The sequence below is a fragment of the Bombus affinis genome, chromosome 12 (genome assembly GCF_024516045.1).
Source record: "Bombus affinis isolate iyBomAffi1 chromosome 12, iyBomAffi1.2, whole genome shotgun sequence".
NCBI classification, from domain to species: domain Eukaryota; kingdom Metazoa; phylum Arthropoda; class Insecta; order Hymenoptera; family Apidae; genus Bombus; species Bombus affinis.
Window position 1 is genome coordinate 10,021,314 of NC_066355.1, and position 20,882 is coordinate 10,042,195.

Consider the following 20,882-nt stretch of genomic DNA (forward strand, 5'->3'; position numbering starts at 1 on the left):
ACTTCTTTTTACCAATAATACCAAATGATATTAACAAAGTTACTTTTGTCGAAATATCATTAACATTACGACGAAATGTTAGAGATCGTATCTCGTTAACTGAAACGCAATAGTCAGAGCTGATTTTTCTATCATAACGTTAATGAACGAATAATCATGGTAAGACGTTTAAACCGTTTAACACGATATTGTTTCGTGTCTATCGTAAATTCGACTTTTCGTCTCTTTTTGTGCAAAATGTCACGAGATTCGCGTTAATTCGATTTCGTTTCACTGTTCTCTTAAACGTACTTCATAGCATCTAGAAGTAATCTCGTCTCCTCTTGACAACACGTTTTAGCGGTGCTAAGTTGCCTGAATGAAGATATGCAGTCAAATATATATATATCGTAACGATTTCGTCTGATCCACTCATATAATGTTTACAATTATGTTTGATATTGCAACATTGGCGCAGCGAGGTTGGGATGATGAGCCGTATTCATTCTTAGAGCGGAAATACTCTTGTTGTACCACTCGTCCTCGGCTGACATGCCTGAAATGAAGTAATAAATTAGTAGATAAATCGATCGATCCCGTAGACTCTTATCCTTAGCTCCGAAATCAAAACAAAAAGGTAATTTTCGTTGATCGATTAACGAGATCGAACGTTAAAATCGTTTGCTTATAAAAAAATAGGAAATCTCCTTCTTTTCCTTTCCATAGTCTTTATACGTCGCCAATGGCAATAATTATTGCGATAATAATTGTCGCGAACGTAAGATAACGATATACGCGGAATATTATCTTTTTAATACGGAGAATTTATCGATCAGTTATAATAAGTTAAATAGCCATTCGATTTAACGCGAAAAAGGAAGACTGACAATGAGATATCCATCCACCCTTTCCCATCGGAAACAGCTCGACGAACGAAAGTAAATTTCTTTTCTCTTAAGAAAGCAATCCGGTGAATCGATTTAATGACTTTTCCAGGAGGTTCGTCGTAATCGTTAATCGGCCGATTTGTTATCGCATTAAGACGTTAAATCGTTATAAGAGCCAGAGATATTCGCCGAAGACCTACGCTCTATACCGAGCGAAAACTCGAACACGAACACCGGCATAGACAGCCAATTCGCGAATAGTCTTGATTCGATTTTAAAGCGATATTCCATCTTGCGCCGGAAATGATGTAAGACGGCATTCGAGCGGAAATAGAGAGAACGTCTTGGACTGAACGAACGAACGAACGTTTGTACGGATGTCCGATTCCTGTCATTTCCGGTCCAACGTTTTACCAAGTCATTTAATAACTTTAGACCAACGCCTATGATAATTACGAAAAGAAAAAAGAAAAACAAGCGGATGTTTTCATTTCTATAGGATTCGATCGATTCTAATATGTTTCAGCCTTTGCCTCTTTTATATTTCTGCGAATTCTACACTTTGTAATTGGACACGTAACAACGATAAATCTATAGCATCGATGGTAATGTTACGACAGCAAATCAAATTTCGAATTAACCAAATGCCGACAAATACATTTTCCGATTATACCAATTAATTCTACAACGATTATTGTTCGTATTTGGATAGAACGTGCAACGTTCGGATATAACGTTGGTTCGCTTAAGCTACGAAATAAAATATTTCTAATTATAAATTAACTCGCAAGTTAATGAAATCGTAAATCGATTAACAGGCTATTATTCGAATAGCGCATAGTTAGAGATCACTCACCCATCGCATCTTGTCTCATACCAGTAACTGCAGACATATTCGACGCTGAATGTGACATAGAAAATGGTTGTGTCATACTTGGATAGGACGTCGTACTCATCTACATGTAAACATAAATTCATATATAAATTAACTACTCGTTACGCAAGGAAAAATACGATAGTATAATTTCGTCGTATCGTTTAGAGGGGATTTATTGGTTCTTCCTCGAAATAAATAAAATCAAACTTTGTCGTTCGAGAGATCGATCAAAAGTTTAAATCGACATACAGGACAAGAAATAGTGGAAACTTGTTATCGTGGAATGGTAGTTTGGATTAATATAGAGAAGAGGAATTACAGCTAGTAATGGTAACGGATGAAAAAAGATCAGAGCAAGTATCGGTAAATTTTATCGTGGTACGTCAAACATGACTTCAAAGATCGATTAAGAGGATCTCGAAGCTTTTTTATCGGCAAACCGATACGCTCGACGAATTATTGGCTTAATTAAACCGGTAGGCATTCGGTAATCCGTCCGACCCAACTAATCAGTCGAAATGCAATTTAGCTACATCGACCGATAGCGATGCGCCGGACGCACGCTCAGGTGCACTTCAATTTAATACCTCGGTTAAAATCATTAACGAGAAACGCATCGAATTCATTCGTAGGGATACGATACGTTGCTTGGTAGGCGTGACGCATTCATTGTCAGCGTTAACGATTTTCGTTTTTTTCCTTTTTTTTTTTTTGATATATGTAAATACGATAAAAATATAATGAAACATATCGCGACTGAAACGTGACGATAGATTTACACACCTTGAAACGTCACTCATATTTTATCACGTACGTATCGATACCTAATATCTCGGTTTTCAGCGTACGTGAAACTACGTACGACTATTTTGAGAAAATCTTCAACGGTAACGAAGAATTTCGATGGATGATCTATACGAAGGGTGTTTCAGGTTTCTTTTCGCAAAGCAATGTCAGCATAATAATTTTGTTCTAATCTTTTAACAGAGCATCTGTGCTGTCGATCTTCGTGATTTCTTATTTTTAGTCGTAGCATATTTTATAGCACTGTTTTGCGGAAAAAGGCCTGCAACACCTCGTACAACTTGTAAGAAGATGAAACCATCGATCGTTGCAAGAGATCTGAAAAGAAATTACGGATGAATATTTTAGAGACGAATGACTTGCCTGAGGGTAGCGGTTTATTCCATTTATGCTATTGTGAGGATGAGGATACGGTTGATAACCTCTGCTGGCACCTGGATAAATATTCCTCATCATGGCACCTTGGCAAGCAGGAATCGGAGTCAGGGCCTTCTGAAGTTGCTTCTCTTGCTTCCGATACTTCGCTCTTCTATTTTGAAACCAGACCTACCGGTGCGAAGAAAGTGCGATAGAATTTAGGAAAATTCATCGGAAAGCCAAGTAAAACGTAAAGTATCGTAATAACGTTTTCCTAATGTTCGCGAAAGGTGCAACAGCGAGAGGCGAACGAGCTCGTTAGACGAGTCGACTCGAAGTTTCGAAAATATGTACGTTCGAACTCGTGTTCTCGAATCGAATCTATGAGAACGCGTTAATCAGACTGTAAACGAGGGGGTGGCGGGGACGGGGGGGCATTTCTCTTCTCCATCGTCGGTCGCTGAGCTATTCCCGCTTTTCTCGGACTCTCCCCGAGGTAGAGTAGTTTATCTATCGCCATTTTGCATCGGGCAATTTCCATTGTTTCGCGGGATTAGTAAACCCATATTGGGGGTTGCCTGAACCGCCACCAGCGACTCCCCGGCATGCACACCGAATCCCCGAACCTCCAACCGCCACCCTCGAACCCTCTATCGCCCTCTCAACCCTCCATCACGCCTACAACCCCCTACCACCCCCTCCCCCATCCACCCTATGGTCTCCTTCTTCGTTTCCCCTCTCTTCTCTTCTTCCGGGTTCTCGCGATTCCCTGCCAACCGACCCTTTTCCAAGCAACCCCCAGAAAGAGAAAAGCCTCTCCCCTGGTTGGGGTTGACTTGTTTCCACCCTCGTGGTGATGTTACCAGTGCCTCCTGATTGGCCAATGCCACGACTGTGACGTCACTCCAAGCTTCCTCATTGGCCAACATGTTTTATCGACATTTCTACTGTGCACCGTCTCTCCTCCTCTTCTCACTGTCTCCCTCGTACACTCGTATACACGCACCTAGACACACACACACGTACATACACACGCACGCACACACATAGGCATAGTCTCTCATTCTCGGTTTCTCTCTCGTTCTTGCACGCTATCGCATGGCGAAACGAGTGACACACGAGGGTGGCTCGATCAAGCCTGGTTTTCTCTACTTGTTCCGTATCTTTTTTCTTCCGTTATTTTTCTCTATTTCCTTCTGATTTGCCGTTCCCCGTATCGCGTCTCTTTTTAGTCCGTTTCTATCTTCGCGTATTTCTTGTCTCTCTCTCTCTCTCTCTCTCTCTGTCTCTCGATGGAAGTACGATACGTAGTTTTCGAAGCGTAGCTCGCAAAACATCCGCGCCGATGATGTTCCGGTGTCCGTAAGAGGTGGGTCAAAGGAGAACGTACGACGATAGAATGGAAGGGAAAGAATTGCCCGATGAAAAATTGTTGGGCAATTTGAATACCGTGGATTTTGTACCGTTGTGGCTGTAAATTGAGAGTACTGTCGGTAGAGATAAAGAAGAAGGAAAATTATAGTTGTCAGAACGAGGGAATTGACGACGAATGAGAGCTGAACGAAAGAAGTCAAATACAGATGGTCATTTAGCTGTGCGAGTTTACGGAGTCGAATTTTGACTCGAAGTATTTCAGCAATCGTTAAACGAAACGTATTTAAGCATCGTAGTACAAAAATTACGCTGAAACACAAGCCTTATATATTTTTGTATATTTTTCCACACTGCATTGATTGCATTTTTACGCGTACAAAATAAGAAATAAAACACGACTGTTCGAAATGAGGCGTCAGTCGTAGCGATGGAAAAATGAAAGCGAGGGACCGTCGCTGCGCCAGTATCGACATCCTTTTCTTTCTCTTTCTATTATTAAAAAGACAGTCGACGAACTATTCGTAAAATGTCATTACCATCGTGTATTGGATTGATATAAATTCTTTTGTGAATTAAATCTGGAACACAATGTATCGGCTGTTAGGCAAAGAGATTGTATCGATAATTTCAAAAAGGGACGCGCGTGTATACGTACGCGTATATCTGGCTATACCTACATCATTTTAAACTGCACATACGGAAATCACGGAACAAGCGAAGCACCACGCATAACCAATTGCGACCCGCATTTGAATTCATGGCACATGAGCCGATTTGCACTTGCACAAAAGATACTTGCATCCCAAATAATTTGAATTTACGTGTCACCCTGAGTCATTAGTTTCGCATCGAAGTTGTCGTAGTCGTCGAGGGAAGGAAGAGAAACTTTCGTCAAAAATAATAATGCCGTAACAAAGAATAATTTTACTTTACGTCCCATCTATAGTAATGTACACGATTTTAACCAACTACGATCGTGTACTATTAAAATAATAGTCTGCCGATCGATCTGTGACTCTGTCGATTTAAGAGTTGGTTTATAAATATCTTGTTTCCAGTAATATATTTATACACGAAATATATATGAATTTCCAGAGCAACAAATTTGACTTTCTCGTTACTGCGAGTCTTCTATCGGTTTCGTATTCCATCAATTTTTAATAAGACTTTGCGCGATGTACGTTTACACATACGTAGACGATACGCATACGTATATCTCCAAGCCACAAATGTTATATATCTCACGAGAAGATGAAACAAAGAATAGTATTTTTTTTTTTTTTTTGGAAAATGCAGAATTTTACAGAATCCGTGCCGAGAGTTTTATTCGTACTGTATACGTTACCGATACGATACCTTCTATCGAAATATTCTATCGAAACGTAGATTTTCGAAGCATTCTGTTCGAGAACACCGCGCGTCAAAAAGTACTGCGATTCGTTTATTCCTTTTTAAGGCCTTTATTTTTGATTATGGCGATGTACTACTCTATGATAGAGCTCCGATCTAAAAGTCAAAGTTCAAAGTATTCGAGTATGCATCGCTGCAAATTATATTACCCAGCAAATATAACGACATTTCACTTTGCACACACACACACACACACACGCACGTTAATACGTGCTTGCGAATAGAACAGGCTTCGAATCCATAAAAATGGTGGCTCTAAACGTTATTAATACTGCAGGATGTATTTATCAAACGTATCGCCGAAAAGCGTTTGAGAATATCTTGAATAAAAAAAAAAAAAAAAAAAAAAAAATGAAAACGATCGATAATGAAACCCGGTCTATCGTTCCCATTGTTATTTTTCGCGTCATATTTGTAAAAATATTGGCTTAATCGAGAAGAAGATGTAATTCGAAATGCTAAAAGCGCGAAACTGGATTATCTTGCTGCTGCTTCTTTAATACGTTCGCAGGTATCTTTTAATCGAGTCTCTTACGTGATAAATTGTATCACGATCAAAATATCTACTAAATCGATCGTTTTCCAACGCGAATAGCCCGATACGTTTATACAAGAAACAAGAAATTGCATCGATCGATGCGTTGAAAATTATACGATGTATGAATTGTACGATTTGAACAAACGTATCGAGAACTTTGTATAATCTGTACGTAAGCATCTACGAAAAATCTAATTACGCCGGATTGTGTCTGCCTGAAAACCATTCGACTCGTCGCTGAAAGCTGATCCGTGAAAGGCATCGAACAAATCGGTCGAAAGAAAGGTAATTCGTGTATGTTTATCCGTAAATAAATATACGGATGCGTTTAAGCGACTAGGTCTCGTAAACGCGGATCGCTCCTTTTATTTACAACTCCTCTGAAAGAGCTTTTTGCGAACATACTTGCGCGCGTCCCTTAAGGCGCGCACCCTACAAGAACTGGAAAGCTAAGAGTTGGTAATTCAATAACCGTGCTCTCCAATCCTCCCTTTCTCCGCCCAGCTATGTTCTGCCGTAGAGAAAGATAGCGCCAGAAGATGGGATAGCGAAAGTGCAGTTCTCTCTCCCTCAAGGGTAGAGAACAGCTCAAAATGTCTGCTACTTTGAGAACCACGACCAAGAAAACTATCCCTCTGTATACCTAAGAGAATACACTCCGTACTCTGATAGCTAACCCACGTATAGAGACAGAAAATGGATCCCGAGATAATGGATTACTTTCTGCAAGAAAATATACCTACTACTACTTTCTTTTTGCCTCGTCGCCTACTTTTCTTCCCTCCTACCAGAACACGCGTACACGTACACTTTGTCGAACGAACGTTCGTGGATCGTAGGCTGCGTGTCTTCTATCTTTCGAATTTTATATCTCTTCGTTGGATCATGCAGAAACTACAGCGCGTCTCGATAACTAGATCGCGGCTCTTCGCGATATATTTTTCTGGGCGCTTCTGGATTTAAAAAGTGCCGATATAACGTAGAGATTCGTCTTGTTCGTTAAATATTAAAAGGAGAAGTTTACCTTGTTCTGTATACTTGTCGAGATTGAGATTTCTTTTTAATCGGAACATTCGCGGTGTTCTTGCAACATATAAAAGTATGTTAAAACTGATGGATTCGCAATTCGCAAATGGGAGATGTAAAAATCATTTGTTGGAGAGAGAAAGGGAGAATATTTCGCGAGCAGTGGAAGATTCGACAAGAAACCGTAAAATAATAAATGTAAACGCGAGTTTCATTCGGAGTGCAGCGATCTAAAAAAGTATATTCCGTCCGATGATAAAGCGAGGAATGTACGTTGGTAATTTTTTATTTCGCTCGTCAGTTTTTCTTATTTCCTCTCAGATAGGAAGTCAATTTTCTCGTAAAACGCCCACTAGGTAGGCTTCGATCGGAAGTCGAATCGAAGTAAAAAGGTCGAATGAAAACTTAGCTAACTTAATATTGGGTCTCGGATTCACCTTTCTTTTTCCTCGAGGTAATGGGATTTCTTGTGCGGTGATTCGAGAATTATTCTCTTACCACGATGCTATCCTTTTTCTTAACCGTTATCATTATACCGTATTACCATTATCAATAAAAAGACAGTTTCTTGGTAACGCGTGATTGGTCGACCAGGTATCGCATCTTAAAATCGCTCTCTTATGGAAAATAAGAGAATCAATCGCGCGAAAGTGCGTAAAATGCGCGTAACGCGTGTATAAAGTATCTAAAATAAGGTGTACTCGTTATAACGTACAACACGTGACAGAAATCTCAGCGCAGTTTCTAGTTTCTTTTAATTATGTCCACGATAACGCGCATTTCCATAAATATCTCTGGTCTACTTATATAAACATAAATATAAGAATTCATCGTCCAAAGTAAATACCACGTATAAAAGGTCCAGCTGATTTTCTTTCGCCGGTATGAAAATGTCGATTAAATTGCAATCAGCTTTCTACATTCTCGCGTGTTTTACCCCCTTCCTCGTTAGACAAAATTCTACCGTTAGCATTTGGACAGGATAGCGAAGACGTAGAGTATCCATCGCGAAACAGGGGTTGGAAAGACAAGAGAAGAGAAGAGAAGAGAAGAGAAGAGGAGGGAAGAAAAGAGAAAAGAAGAGAAGAGAAAGATAGGGAGCCGAGCCATAGGGAGTTTGGTACCCTTCGTACGGTTTCCCTCTACTTTTCCTCATCTTCTTACTCCTCGTCTCGCAACGAAGGAAGAACCTCGGCAAGGCCGAGACGTTTCAGATCTATCTAGGGTGGAGAAAATTCAATTTAAAATGGCGGCTCAGATATAATGGCAGCCTCCGGTACAGCGCCACCCAACCACCCTTCCTTCCCAACTCATCTCAACTTTGCCACCGCCGTTCCCTACCTATTTCTCTTTCATCCAAGAGCACCCTGTTCGCGTGTCGCCATCTTCCAAAATACAAAATGCCGTAGCTACCACGGCAGCCTTCAAAGAATTCCGTGGCATCGAATATTTCAATGAAATAGAAACGCGCGTTCCCTGATAATTTCCAACTTCTTTTCCCAATTGTTTAACGAAGCGCGCAACGTTCTCCTTTTTCGATGGTTTAACAGCGTAGAACAAAGGCTCGTTCGAATTAATTCGACCAACCTGAAACTCGTTTATTTGTTTCATTGTTATTCGTTTGGCTGGAGATATTCTTCCTACGTTTCCTTCTCGATCGAGCCACAGGACGTCGAGTAATTTCAGACATGTCCGAGTCTTCGAAACCGATGGTTTAGTCGGTTCTAATGTACGCTCGAACGGTATTCGCAGCAATTTGAAATATCGTAGACGCTATAGACGAGAAATTCGTCGCTAGATATACATACAGAACGTAACGTGTACTTTCATTCGACTGTGAAATTCGATTAGCGAACTTTTAATCCAAGTTGAAACTCCACTGTAAAGTTGTAACTCTACCATTTAACTTTATGCTCTTATTTTCCTTAATCCCAAAAGAAATAGCGTATAATGGCTTATCGTGTTCTGTCTGTTCCTAAAAATACCTACGTATAATATTCGCGGAGGAACGATCAATGAATCGCGAATGTTATCTATAAATTTGCAGTAACGCGTTTAAACGGAAAAGAGGATTAAATGTAGGAGCAACCTCGTCGGTCGTTTTCGCTGAAAATATCGGATAGAAACGATAACGTACAGAGCACGACGGGTAGTCTGTGTGGACGTTTATACTAATTCATACGTTCGCGAACGCGATTTGAATTTTCTATTTTTAACGCCGTTCGATGTTCGAAAAAGAAAAGAAAAAAAGAAAAAGATGACACTTAGCGTAACGCAGTTAAAAAACGAGAATAATCCGTCGAATCGAAAAGCATCGACAATTTGCTTATCGTGTTTTTCCATCCGTCGTCTCTATTACGATCTCCGTTACGATCTGTTCGACGTTAACCGTCGCGAAGGGATGCTGCGAACGGGAAAAGCTGCGAGCGATTGAAAAAAACACCGAACGGAGAAATTAGCGGAAACGGTCGGTGCATCGATGTTTCAAAAGTTAATGACTAGAAACGACGTTTCAAGACCGGCTTGGATACTTTTACATTTGAGGCCGGCAAATGAACGCGTTCGAAAGTCTCCGCCGCATTGGTGAAGCCACTTCCTGCCTGGTGGACACTTTGTGCATGGATTATAACCAACGAGTAAAAGCAAAGCAAACCGCGTTTTACTTGGCATCGCAGTTTAACAGGGTTAAGTCACCGCGGTTCCTGGGCTTTTAACTCAAACAACACCGTCCTGCATTATATATCAAAAGAGCGAAACGCACTGGCGACTGTTTTAATATGTACCGCTCCAGGATTCGGAGGGGCCAGCGGCGGCTCTGCACCGGCTAACGCGAATCCTTTGCCCAGCTACGGTCGCCGGAGTCCTCTCCATCCTGTCCATTCTTTAACGTTGTCAAAAACCGCACCACTACCCTCGAATCTGTCGCGTTTCATCTTCCAGCTGACGCGTTCGCTCGTATCGAATGTTTACCTTTCCTTCTTTCGCAACTTGTCGATTAAACGTAGATCGTTAGCGTTCCTTGATAAAGCGATTAACTACGTTCACGTGGATACGTAAGGGTACGGTGGCTGATATTTTATGCGTCGACTATTTCCATACGGTCGATATATTTTTTCTTTTCCGATGAAATCTTATAATCGTTTCGTTGCAGTGAAAAGTTCGTGTACGATGGCATTTCGATAGAACTAGAAAAAAGAACGTATATGTAGAGAGATGTGGTTTACGGTATCGTTCACGGAAAGAATCGCAGATAACAGTTTCATTTACCGGCACAATGCTTCGCACGAAACAGCGGATGAATCAAAAAGTTGTACAAGGTTTTAACATGGCCAGCTTGTTCCTCGATTTTGAATCCCATAGAAAATCTTCGGCGAATATTTGGGAGAAAAGTTATCGCATCAATAGCGGGCGATGTAATCGCATCGGTGAATTATCAAAGGTGGTAAACGAACCGTAGGCGTCTATCGGTAAAGAAACGTTACAAAATCTGATTTTGTCAACACCGAGTTGCATTTTTGATGTAATTTGAAAAAATGGCAATTGCACGAACTATTAATATGGATACAGCGAAGAAATTATCGTCAGTTTTTATTTTATTTATCGAAAAAGCGCGTGGCACTATAGAAATCTCGCGTTTTTGTTTTCTCTTCAATTATATCTCTACGTGTTTTTTAAATCAACGCTACTTCTATCGCTACGATCCGTGTACATGTACCTGTTTCTTTACTGGTTTCCCGAAAATGGTTACGAAGCTCGTTAGAACGAAATAATTATGCAATTTTACCAAAAAGCATCAGTGGCTTTATGGAAATTTCGGCCACTGCATTACGAAATACAGTGACACGCGAAAGCACGGTGCTCCGAATAACTCAACTATAAACTGAAACATATTTTCCGCGTTACTTTCTCGATATTTTCAAGAAATCGTTGATCATACTTGGATATGTTAATCGCGATACGAGAAGCGCGGAGCTGGGAAATAATCGCGGTACAACCTGTCAGTGGATGATTCTAAAACAAAGGGTACGAAAAAATAAGAAAAGGATTTGGTATAACAGTTTTTCATCCCAGGCTGTGTTTTCGAAAAAATCGACTTTGAAGATTTGGCAAAGTGTACTTCGATCTGGCTAATTTCGAGGAGTTTGAACCAACTAACGTTTGAAAGGAGATAAAAATGTAGAATACAATTTTTCCATACGATGCTTCGCTCTCGAGAAAAATAAATTTGAAACTGTATTATGCGCTAAATATTTTGAAATTTCGTTGACATCGCATCAGTCTCTAATCCTCTTTTTCTCTATCCGATTAATATTCTGAATAAAGATGCTTTCTCTGCGTTATCTCTAAGATAAAAATATCATAATACTTGAAAAATTGGTCGTTTAGAGTCGTCTTTTTCTCATCTTCGTTTCAAACAAAATTTACCCTAGTCTGGAATAAGCAACGAACCCAACGTTCGTCGATATCGATAATTCCGTGTCTGCTATTTCCCTATTTTACAGTGGATATCAGAAAGTTTGTCCGAAACGCCTCCGTTTCCACTGATTGACTCTGCAACCCCCCGAAAGACTCGAGGGTATCTTGGATCGACATTTGCGCGCGTAATTTCATTTTGCCACCCTACATGCGTCTTTGATTCGATTATTGCATGACTCATGGCCAAAAAGATGGACGCACAGAAAATATATATACGAATATATGTGTAACGTTTCGCGAGAAACAGCACGTCAAATCTGTTTGAAGACCATCGGAAGCTAAATGGGGAGAAAATTTCGTGGGATACATCGTCGAATTTTATTATCGAGGAACAAATTTTCGAAAGAAACGTGCGTCGCCAGAAGATGCAATTCGCTTGATTAACCTTCGAGTTTCCAATATTTTTTCTTTTTTCTTTTTTTTTTTTTTGTTAATCTCTATCGGTAAAATAAATTCTCGAAATGGCAATTGTAGGCGTTCGTGTGAATTAAAGGTGAAAATGATTTTACGCTAATGGTCCATTGGTTTTTACAAAAACGCTACAAAATATTCCAGTCGATTTCACAAGGCTGACCTTTCTTTAATTTCAGATCAATCGTTCGAAAAATTCAATGCTTGGGAGAAAGTGAATCGAGTAGTTTCTTACGTTTTCTGTTTCTTCTTCGTTACAAAGCTACGATACTCACCTGAATTCTAGCCTCGTTCAATTTCGTGGACCTCGCCAATTCCTCTCTGCAGTATATGTCTGGATAATGAGATTTTGCGAATGCCGATTCCAATTCTGCCAGCTGCTCCTGCGAAACAATTGGAAGGCCGTAGTGAAGCCGATCTGAACTACCGACAGGAAATTTGAACGCTACACGAAAGATCTCGGGGATCGAGGTAATCGAAATTTCGTTATCGAAATATGTGTAACGAGTTTATCCGTAAATAATCCAGCTACCGAGAATCGTAACAATGGGTGCAGACAGTCGCGAAAAACGATGCAACGAACGAATCGATTCTTTTCAATTAGGGCAAACCTTAAGTAGAAAATCGTATCAGGCTTGGACATTGTTTCGAGAAAATATTTTGGAAATGATTACGTGTCATCCGATTTGGCTCGGATCTGAACTAAAATTTTGTCAAATTTATTTTAATGTTACCGCAAAATCTATTATCACGATCAAAATCAAATAACAAATAAACATAGTAGTAAATAAGGAATAATTTATTCCATAATGTGACAAATAAATTATTTCATTTCAAACGAATTAATTAGATTTTCTGTGTGTAAAATACCGCGTGAAATACTAACGCCGCTTTAAAAATTAATCATTTCTCAAACGACTTTAGCAAATAATTTTTAAATATGTAACATTATTTGAAAATACATATTTTTCCGATTTTATTTTAGATGTTATTTTAAAATAATCATGCGTTAATCCATTCGGGTATTTGGAATAAACAACTGAACGATCATTGAAAAGATACGTGGCATGATACTGGAAATTACTTCGATTAAATGTATCGATATCTCGAAGAAACTGCACACAGGTAAAGATCTAGTTGAGAAAACGGCGCTTCCTATGCGCGCGATAGCAACGGTAATTAATTAGAAAGTTTTGCACGCGAGAAAAGATTGGAAGCTTCGAAAATATATACGTTTTTCTCTTATGCGCGTGAACGTCAAGTTAATGTAAAGTTAAGAGCAAACCTGCGTAAAAGTGGTCCTGTGCCGTCGTCGAGCGGGTGTTGGACAACTGGCGGTGGTAGGTGTATGGCCGATGTGAGGACTCGAAGCACAAGGGTCGGGTTTTAACTTTTTAAAAGCTCCTTCCGCGCCTGAAATTGAAAAAATCAATTAAATTAGTTTTCATTTAGTCGACCTATCAAAATTCATTTCCGAAAATTGAACCGTTCGAAGACGAAGACTCGCTCCAACAACGGAAGAATAGTCCCATAAGTTGCAGTTAATAAAAACATCGATTTCGTTATCGCATCTTGGCTCACGTAAAAATCAACTTTATCCTGTCGTAATATTTCGTTGCGTAGCTGTTGCGACGATAGACAACGAAATAAAACCTTTTTATCCGTAACTTTCTGCCAAATTATATCCCGTGAAAAAGGAGAAAACTGTCGGAATATTTTGGATAATGTACGCGGCAACCATCGATGGCTAAGGAACCGCGTACGAATCGAGAGAACGACTGACACGAGGTTACAGTCTCGATGTAGAAGTCTGCGTTCGTCTTGGTTGTTTCACGGTATCGGCTTTATGAACGAACATACGAACGTACGGTCGGGGTAACGGTGGCGAGCGAAGTCCCTCGCACTATGCTAACTTGGTTAGGGCGTTAATGACCTAATCATGTTACATGCTGATTCAATGTTCAAGGATGAATGCTGTCCACTTTACATACCTTGCCCCGTTACCCGGTGAACAGTGAAACTCGGTCAAGTTCAGCCAGAAGACGAGGCAAATCTGCGCGTTATGATCTGTTTCTTAGCGAAACCACTGACACGATGGCAGCCCCTATTTCATATGCTTATTTGTCGTAAATTGACAAAGAATACTTGCTACGGATTTTCATCGTCGTACGTTTCACGAAACTTTACGCTGGTATAATGATACTAGTTAGAAACGGTCGGCGATCGAGGTAAGAAGAAAGAAAAGCCGAGAGTTGGAACGACGACCTTTGGCGATTACGGAACAACGCGTAACAATGACTCGTTTATGGCAACAACAGGTGTCGCGATTACGTCGATTTTCCGTCTGCTCCGATATTACCATAGACATTAACGATGCTAGCCATGGCAACAAATTTTCGACCAGGTGCGACAGAAGCGGTAGACTAAGGAAAGATACTAAGGTTCTCGCGTGTGCGAGATGTAACATGTTACGGCATAAATGTAAAAAGTGTATAATACGTCGAAAGAAGTTGTTGAAATAACAACAAATAACGAAACATGCTCGATATTATTCAAAATTTCTTTGCACGTCGCGTCTCGAATATAAAGCGAAAAATATGACTGAAAACCTTACATTTACGTTCTTATATTTACTTTTTCTTCCAAGAAAATAATTGAATTCGTTTATTGTTGAAAATCAAACCCTCGTTTATTTTCCATTTTCTAAAGTAAATGGCTACCTCTATCGCGGATTAAAATAATTGGAAAAGGAAGAACCATCGTAATTACGGTAGCTCTACGACTATTATCCGTCCAGAATGCTATATTCGAAATAATTACCAGCGATTTTAACAAGGTAAACGAGCTGGCAAATGACACGATCTATGGGATTATTAATAAGGCAGACCCGTGCAGCTTTCGCAGCTGTCTTCCATCGGCATCTGCCACCAAATTCCAGTTAACACGAAAAGCTATCCCGTCGCTGGCAACATTTTCGATCGATTCTTCCTCCAATTACAAATCTCTGTCCCTCGATGCTACGCAATTTTTACAACTTACGACTGTCTGATTTCATTTTTACGAACGTATTAACGAATGTGACGAAACGAAATATATCAAACGAATTTCAACGAAATTTATCTCAAAGAACGATAAAAACGTTAGTTACGACGTTTCAACTAAAAGGGACAATTTATGTGTTTTAACACGTTCCGATACCTATACAACGATCGCGTTAAATGCGTTTGCCGTATAAAATGTCTAGTAAATAGCATAGAAACTCTATCGTCCGTACGAGAAGCTGACTTTCGGTAAGTTCGTTCAGGTAGTAATATTAAATCGTCTTTTTTGAAAACAGAAACGGAAACCGTCGTTTGTAGTAGAGAAATTTCGCGGGTTCGCGTATTAAAAGGGGCTAGGGAATCGCGCGAAAGACCATCGCTTGAGTACTTTTAATGCCACGGAGGACGCAGAGGGTTAACGACATTAATTTTTCCCTCCCCGTTTCTCTCTCTTTCTCCGTTTCTCTTCTTCCATCTTTCTTTTTCCTCCCTTCTTTCGCTTAGCTGAACGTTGCAGAGTTTTCATTTGCATTAGAATACTACGGCAGTTTCATCTCGTTCCTGAAAAGTCTGACCTTCAAGGGAAAAAACAAAACGCTGGACGTTCTCCACTTAAATTGGACCCATCGCGTCAAAGTCATTACCGAATAATAAGATCCGCAGAAATGTAATAAAATTTTACCGTGCGACCTGTTGAACCTCCTATCTTATTTTTAATATTTTCCACCCTTCCAATATTTACAGGCGCATCCGATCGCTCTCATGGTTTGCTAGAGAATTCTACGTTCCACGTACATCAACATCGTCCAAAATGTGATGCCAGTTTCCAAGTAACAACGATACAAACGCATCTCGAAAAGTTCTCTTTATTTGTAACTTTGGTATATATGCCAAGTTATTTTTCAACGCGACCGCCAGCTTTATTCGAACGCTAGTCGTAATGTTATACGAGCTTTTGTATACCTTCGTCATAGACCGTCACAGTTCACACAACCATCGGCCTACGCAATCCTCTAAATCATCGTTTCTTGTGAAGCGTTATAAAGGCAAAAACTTTTCAAGTTTTGCAAGAAAGATGGTAATCTGGCTCGTTGGACGCGTCTATCGTTTGCGATAAAGTCGCAAACACGTTCTTGCGTTCCACTGTAACGAGAGACGGGCGACACCAACGCTTACGATCGCATACAGTGTCTCTACCCTTATCGAATTCCCGCACTCATCGTCTTGCCAATGATTCATCCATAACTTTATTACCGTAAACTGGCGGTATAATTCGCCGGCGAATTCCAATTTGGAAGAATGTCTTCGGCATTCGAGAAGCGTAACGGCGTCATCGGCGGGATTTTCAATTCGCGTCGGCGTTTTGAACGCGCGACGATACTAATTATTTAAACGGAAAATTGAAAATGACTCGTGTCGATGTACGAACGAATTCCATACGTAGATCGGTCGTATTTTCGTAGTACGAAAATTTTGGCTTTCCGCAGAATCGTCGTTCGAGTCTAATTGATTTGATCTTCAGAGTCCTCGGACAGAGATCGAGTTGCAAATTACGCACGTTGCATGTTTGTTTTAAACAACTATCTGGTAAAGACGAAACTAGAAGCGACCGGTTTGTCGCAAAATCTTTTACTTCGCGATGGAAAAACGTTAAACTCGTTAATGATGGCCAACAGCTGGACCGCGTTGAATTCTGGCATTAAATACAAGTTACTGTCAATTTATAGCAAGAGGGAGGAAGACAGAGTTCTGTTCAGCATTTCGCTTCGATGACAAGACTCGACACGCGTCTACATCCAACGATTCGAGTGAACCCCATTAGCACACCCTTGGTGCTAAGCTCTCTGAAACCCCACGAGCACATAATAATAGCCTATAGAACAGGTACCACCATATGGTCTAGTCCTGCACCCCATTGTCAACACTATAACCGATCTTATCGTCGACGTACGTGTGTACTCGAGGCTCAACAAGCGGAAAATTCATCTATATCGAGATGACACGTTGCCCATTTTTACCTCCAAATCATCCTCAACGTCTGTATCTCTTTCGTTCGTGATTAGAGGAAACAGACCGACGCGCGATCGTTCTAAAATAACGTCAAGCCAAATAAGATCGTGGTATACGCTATCGTTTATATAAGCATTCGGGTACTTTAGCCGATTTGTAGTAACAGCGAATGGATGCTGGTAAGATACATAAATTGGTAAGAAACTAGTGGCTAACTATTTATAGAAGATTAAACATTTATCCTCGTTGCATATAAAATTCATCCATGTATCTATCGTTTCCCATAGAAATTTTTATTAAACCTCCTAACATAAGCAAGTGCGCAAATACGTGGCGTCTTCTAAGCATCGGTGCGTATCGCTTGGAAGATCGTTCTCCAAATATTTTACTTAAACGTCCGAGTCGATGGTGAAACAAGCGGGCGACTCGAAACATACAGAATGGAAAGACGAGTGAATTCAGAGCGATACTCACCAACGGAAGAAGTAGCCCCGACGCTGCTCCTTCCAGGCGTCGCGGCTGGTGTCGGCGGGCTTGCTTCGAGACCCTGGTGAACCCCGTAAAGGCTGAAATCTTGTTCGTTCGAGCTCGTGCTGCTACACTTCCTCTTCTCTTGATTGTGATTCAAGTGGAAGCTCTCGTTCTCGACGAGTCCGACGCCGAGCAAACCGAGATTCGGCCTCAGTTCGTCCATCAGCTTGTTTTGACCGCAGTTCGCAGCTGCCGCCGCGGAAAAGTTCAACTGCCTGCTAAAGATCGCAGGGAAGATGTTGAACTGCTGATGATCGAGGCTCAGGGCGGTCGTCGGGAGCGATGAACCGCCACCGCCGCCGCCGCCGACGGAGGTGCCCCCGACGGAACCGACGCCGCCTGCACCGGGACCCCCGGTACCTCCGGACAGGTCGTTAGCCAGGGTGATGCCGGGTTGACCTTGTTGAGGTCTCTCGTACCAAGTGCTCCTGTTGTTCTTTCACAACCTACCAAGACATCCTCCGTCGTTCCCCTTCTAGAGGCGGAACCACGATCGATTTTTTCCGATCTTTCGCACTCTTCTCTTCTCTGTTTCCACGAAATCCTAAATTTTCCCGATTCCTCGATCCCTTCCAAGGGTCGATCCTGTTATCTAAATGTTCTAGAACAGGCGCGTCGTGCGCGTATCTTACTCGTCGACTCCTTCGACGTACGAGTCTCGCCTTCTAAGTCTCTTAACGCAGATTGATCATGATTTTGAATACCAGATTCTTCGATTCTTTGCAGCGACGAATCCTGCGCTAAGGGAATTAGGAAATTCTCTCGACAGATCTACCGCGTATAAATTTTACGTTCTTGGATATAGACGAGAGTACATCCGACGAGGAAGGTTTGTCTTTGCAGCTTTCGAGTTGATTACGTGCTTCGAAGCTTCTCGCTTGGACGCGCCGAGAGATCGGTCCTTTCGACTTTGCTCGATCCCTTCCGGAGCGATCGTTCGTCGTTGCTTTTAGGGACGATCTTTCGTTCAGACGTCAGTCGTTACGTCTTTAAGCGATACGATTTTGTATATCGATGTTCGAATGGGAATTTTCAAACATCTCCTGACATGTGTTTATGACGTTTCGAGCGTTCGATTCGATTCGCGAAATCACATATTTACGTGACAACGCGTCGACTCGTTGGTGACTCGAAGCAACGATCGCGATGTTTACTTGCGAGCAAGAATTCAGAGGTACGTTCTCTATGACTTTAAAGTACACGTAGTCTCTGGTGGACGTAAGAGGTAACTTGGTAATCTTGGTAATTTTGGTAATTTTAGAAACAGTTATTTCCGTTCACACATATTCCAGAGTTTCACTTCTTTAACACAATATCGGCGACACTTTTCAGAAACTAATCTCGTTTCGATCGTGAATCCTTCCAATTCCAGCAATCGTTTACCCAACGATTTTCACAGTTTTTTATCCCCAAGGTTGTAGCGTGTAAGAGTAATTGGGATCCTCGCTCGGTTTGCGAAATCATCCAGAAGTACACTAATTTCACGTTTGAAACTCTATCCTGATATTTACGTATTCGTCGGAGCGTTGGTCTTGCAAATACAAGATCACTATCCTCCGTAGTCTTCCTGCCAGTTAGTAACTTGCGATAGCTGTAGAGATGGCGATATTGTCCTTTCGCGATCGCGAGCGACAGCGTACTCTTATCGATCTTAAATCCTGGTAGGCTGCTTTTGACGATCCGATTGATCCAAGTTTGGGTCCGGGTGCGCCAATGTTCACGGAGAAGCGTCGTAGCGTTGAATCCCAACGATGTTCTCGGAGAATCCAGCGACGTTGCGGTCGACCCGACGAACGAGAGACAAAAGGGAAAGAAAGCGAGGAGAAAGGAGAAAAGAAACGTTTCGTTTGGCCGAGAGACGCACGTGGATGTTGGATGTCGAGCTAGGAAAAAGAAGAGGAAGAAGAAGGAAGAAGGCGAAGGAGAGAGAGAGAGAGAGAGAGAGAGAGGAAGAGAGAGAGAGAGAGGAGAGCGCGGCTGTTTAACGAGAAGCGGACGTTACCGCTACCGTGGCCTCGATTCGAAATTCAAATCTTATTATCTCGTCGATGCAATTAGGTGGGTTAGAATTGGAGGGCAGAAGAAGGGGGAGGGGTAAGTATCACGAAGGCAGCAGGGTATGCCCTTGAAAATTGAAATATCGAAATAATTGCGGAGAAATGGCGCGCGCCCGATGGAAACCGCGCGGGGAACGAGATTCGTGGAGCGTCGCGAGGATACGGACGAAGAGTGGACGCGGGCAAAGACGAAGGTAAGGACGAAGATGAAGACGAAAACGAGTACGGATACGAGCACGAGGACGAGGACGAGGTGGAAGCGTCCAGGATGACTCGCGCCCTTCCTTCGTACCGTGGTACGTAACGCGTTACGTGGAGGAAAAAGCCGAAACGATAGGAGAGTCGGCCGTGTTAGAGGGGCGACCGCTCGCCGTGAGTTCTTGTGGGATTCTGTCCACGAAATGCAGTTATCCCGGTGACTCTGCGGGGGGACAGAGAACGTTTAGAGGGGCTGCTTCCATGGTAGGGGGTTGTTGCCTGTAACCAGCGCTCCCTTTCACCCCCGTGCTCGGTCGGGCAACGAAAGCACGAGGTTCTCCTCGCTTTACCCTATTGGATGCTCGAACGATGCGTTACCCGGACAACCACCAATCCTGGCATGTTCTCCGCTGCTTCGTCTACCCCTACTTCACCCTCAACATGGCGGATCTACCAATAAAAATTCCTCCGGAAAATAGCCTGCGAGCGATTTTCTTTCCACCTCGCCATCTAGCTTTTCCAACGACTCACACAAACGTCTGGCCAATATGTGCGTTACCACTACTGCCTGTCCGCGTGGGACGTCCCTTTCTACCAGTAGACCGTTCGCGTTCGCATTCGCGTTTCTCTCTCCGCCTCGTCCTCGTCCTCGTCCTAGTCCTCCTCATCGTTCTCATCGTTCTCTGCCTCCTCCTCGACTTCGTCGTCTTCTCTGCTTCTCCTTTTTTCTCTTGCCTCTTTCTCCACACCCTCTTACCAACCCTTAGCCTCCCTTTGCCACTCTCTTTCACCCTACCTCCTTTTTCCTTCTTTGCATTCGCAGACCCGTCTTCCTTTTTATTATCCCGTGGCAGATAGCTTTTTTAATTCTTTCCTCCTCCACCTCCCCCACCCCCCGCCCCCCCG

At 41.9% G+C, this 20,882-nt stretch overlaps 1 protein-coding gene across 1 annotated transcript; it reads right to left on the minus strand.

Annotated features, from left to right (window-relative positions):
* Positions 1 to 139: 139 nt before the first annotated feature.
* Positions 140 to 20,835, minus strand: LOC126922389 (homeobox protein unc-42-like). Its single transcript, XM_050734945.1, has 6 exons — positions 17,665 to 20,835; positions 13,425 to 13,552; positions 12,415 to 12,522; positions 2,911 to 3,093; positions 1,723 to 1,822; positions 140 to 535 (listed from the first exon to the last, which is right to left on the minus strand). The coding sequence occupies exons 1-6, from the start codon at positions 17,882 to 17,884 to the stop codon at positions 429 to 431; spliced, it is 846 nt and encodes a 281-aa protein (XP_050590902.1). The 5' UTR covers positions 17,885 to 20,835; the 3' UTR covers positions 140 to 428.
* Between the last annotated feature and the right edge of the window lie 47 nt (positions 20,836 to 20,882).